The sequence below is a fragment of the Sus scrofa genome, chromosome 15 (assembly GCF_000003025.6).
Source record: "Sus scrofa isolate TJ Tabasco breed Duroc chromosome 15, Sscrofa11.1, whole genome shotgun sequence".
NCBI lineage: Eukaryota > Metazoa > Chordata > Mammalia > Artiodactyla > Suidae > Sus > Sus scrofa.
In genome coordinates, this window is record NC_010457.5 from 139096891 (window position 1) to 139099405 (window position 2515).

The 2515-nt window shown below is 54.7% G+C and overlaps 1 protein-coding gene across 1 annotated transcript; it reads left to right on the forward strand.

Annotated features, from left to right (window-relative positions):
• Nucleotides 948–1898, forward strand: LOC110257179 (olfactory receptor 12-like). Its single transcript, XM_021076259.1, has one exon. It carries the CDS (start codon nt 948–950, stop codon nt 1896–1898), a length of 951 nt encoding a protein of 316 aa, XP_020931918.1.

Here is a 2515-nt window from a genome sequence, read left to right on the forward strand (position 1 = left end):
TCAGCCCTGCTCAGGGCAGACAAGGCGGTCCGGGCTGGGGCAGGGACAGGAGCCAGCACCCAACAGGAAGGCTCAGACACTGAAGTAGGTGAGGCAGTGTGGGTGGCTCCCTTTTCTGGAAGCCATCAGCTTCACAGGTGTGCAGAGCAGCCAGGGGCATGGAAGCAAGAACAGGTAATGACATGCCCACGTTCTGAATGTGTCGGAGCCCCTGCCCTGCTGCTTCTTAGACCATGGATATGCACTTTCCTCTCTGTGAATTGCCCAATACCAGGACCTAGTCAGGAAGCATACTGAGATCCTCAAAAATGCAGAGAGCTGGTCCAGGCTCAGAAACAAAGACGCCAAGATGAGGCTGAGCATCCACAGGGGAGGCAGAGGGAAAACACTCGCATTCACCTGGTGAGGACTGGCCTCTGCTTGGCTGCCAGTCTAGCCTAGAGGTGGGATCATTACTAGGTCAGTCCTGAGACAGAAAGAGCTTAATAATAGCTCTGAAATTATGGACTAGTGAAATAAACTGCAAAAAGTGCAGGATTACATAATTGGGCAAGTTGTGAGAATGAAACAGCCCAGGAGCATCCTCCTGGGAAAGGAACATTTCCTTGAAAGGAGGGAAACAGGACCGTCTCTCTTCTTACAATGGAGGTTCTCAGCTCAGAAAGACACCTGCTGACCAATCCTGACCTACAGCAACAGCCCAGAGTCTCCCAAAGACAGAGTGGTCCAGGCATACTTATGAATTAGTGAATCACAGGCAATGTTTTCCATTGCAGGTCAGTCTGAGCTCATCTAGAGGGACAACTGAGCATCTAGTGGTCGCCTGGTCAGTGGCCAGTGACGCCCTGAGTGTCACAGTGCTCAAGGGAGAGGTCCTCATGACCCCTTGAACTGCTCCCTCTCACTGCTTCCTACGTGCTCTCTCCACCTGTCCCCAGCTCAAGGCCATGTCACCCCAAACATATGGAAACATCACAGGGATGCCTCTGCAGGAGTTTGTGCTGGAGGGGTTTCAGGGTGGGCTGCAGACCCAGGCCCTGCTCTTTGCCCTCTTCCTGGCCCTGTACTTGGCGGCCGTCCTGGGGAACCTCACCATGATCGTGGTCATCACCCTGGACGCCCGTCTGCACTCCCCAATGTACTTCTTCCTCAAGAACCTCTCCTTCCTGGACCTGTGCTACTCATCTGTCATCTACCCCAAGGCCCTGGCCAACGTCCTGTCCTCTTCCAAGGTCATCTCCTTTGCAGGCTGTGCCACCCAGCTGTTCTTCTTCTCCCTGCTGGCAACTTCTGAGGCTTTCCTCTTGGCTGTGATGGCCTATGACCGCTTCCTGGCCATCTGCAGCCCCCTGCACTATCCCATCACCATGTGCCCATCAGCCTGTGCCCGCCTGGTGCTGGGCTGCTATGGTGGAGGGTGCCTCAACGCCATCCTGCAGACCAGCTTCACATTCAGCCTCCCCTTCTGCAGCTCCAACCACATCGACCACTTCTTCTGCGATGTGCCCCCGCTGCTCCTGCTCGCCTGTGCTGACACAGCCATCAATGAGCTGGTCCTGTTTGGCATCTGCGGGCTCATCATCGTGGGCACCACCCTCGGGGTCCTCATCTCCTATGCCTACATCACCGTGACCATCCTGAGGATGCGCTCGGGAGCAGGCAGACACAAGCTCTTCTCCACCTGTGGCTCCCACATGACGGCCGTGTCCCTCTTTTATGGAACTGTCTTTGTCATGTATGCCCAGCCGGGAGCGGTGGAGTCCATGGAGCAGGGCAAGGTGGTCTCTGTCTTCTACACCCTGGTCATCCCCGTGCTCAACCCCCTCATCTACAGTCTGCAAAACAAGGAGGTGAAGGAGGCCCTGGGCAGAGTGGGCCAAAAGAGCATCACCTCCTGATAGAGCCGGCCAGAGGAAGAGGGTCCTACATTTGTTTTGAGGAATTCACGCCTCTTTCATTGAATTCCTTCTTTCATGCAACATATCATTCAGCTATTCCTAGAAGCACACCTTGGACCATGCATGCAGGTACGAGATGCAAGGGGTAAAATGGCATCTTCATTGCCACCTAAAATTGCATGGTCTGTGATGGAGCAAGACGCTAAACATGAACAGAGTCGTGAACACAGAGTCTCTGATGCAGGCTCTGGGTCCCAATTCAACAACTTCAGTGAAGGTATGTGGGCCAGACAAATGCTCTGGCCTTTTCCCTTCACTTCATGGCTGAATCTCAGGTAAACCTGTGCTCAGCAATCTCCCCTGGACCACCCAGAAGGGGGATTTAGGACGCTCAGCCCTAGCCCTTCCTTGGGGATACCCTGCGGTCAGCATAGCCTCTTAGGGGAGGGGGGAGGACGGTGCTGCCCCTCCGTTTGGCATCTGGATGTTCCCCTCCCCCTCCCCTTCTGTTCACTAATCCTACCACTTCCAACAGGAAGCACAGTGACCTGTGCTCCTGCTTCAGGTGCTCCTGGTCACCCTGTCCCTTGTTTCTCACCTTAAATAGCAACTCAGAG

Excerpts from the sequence above, each read along its gene's own strand:
- LOC110257179 (XM_021076259.1), top strand. The coding sequence starts at position 948 with ATGTCACCCCAAACATATGGAAACATCACAGGGATGCCTCTGCAGGAG.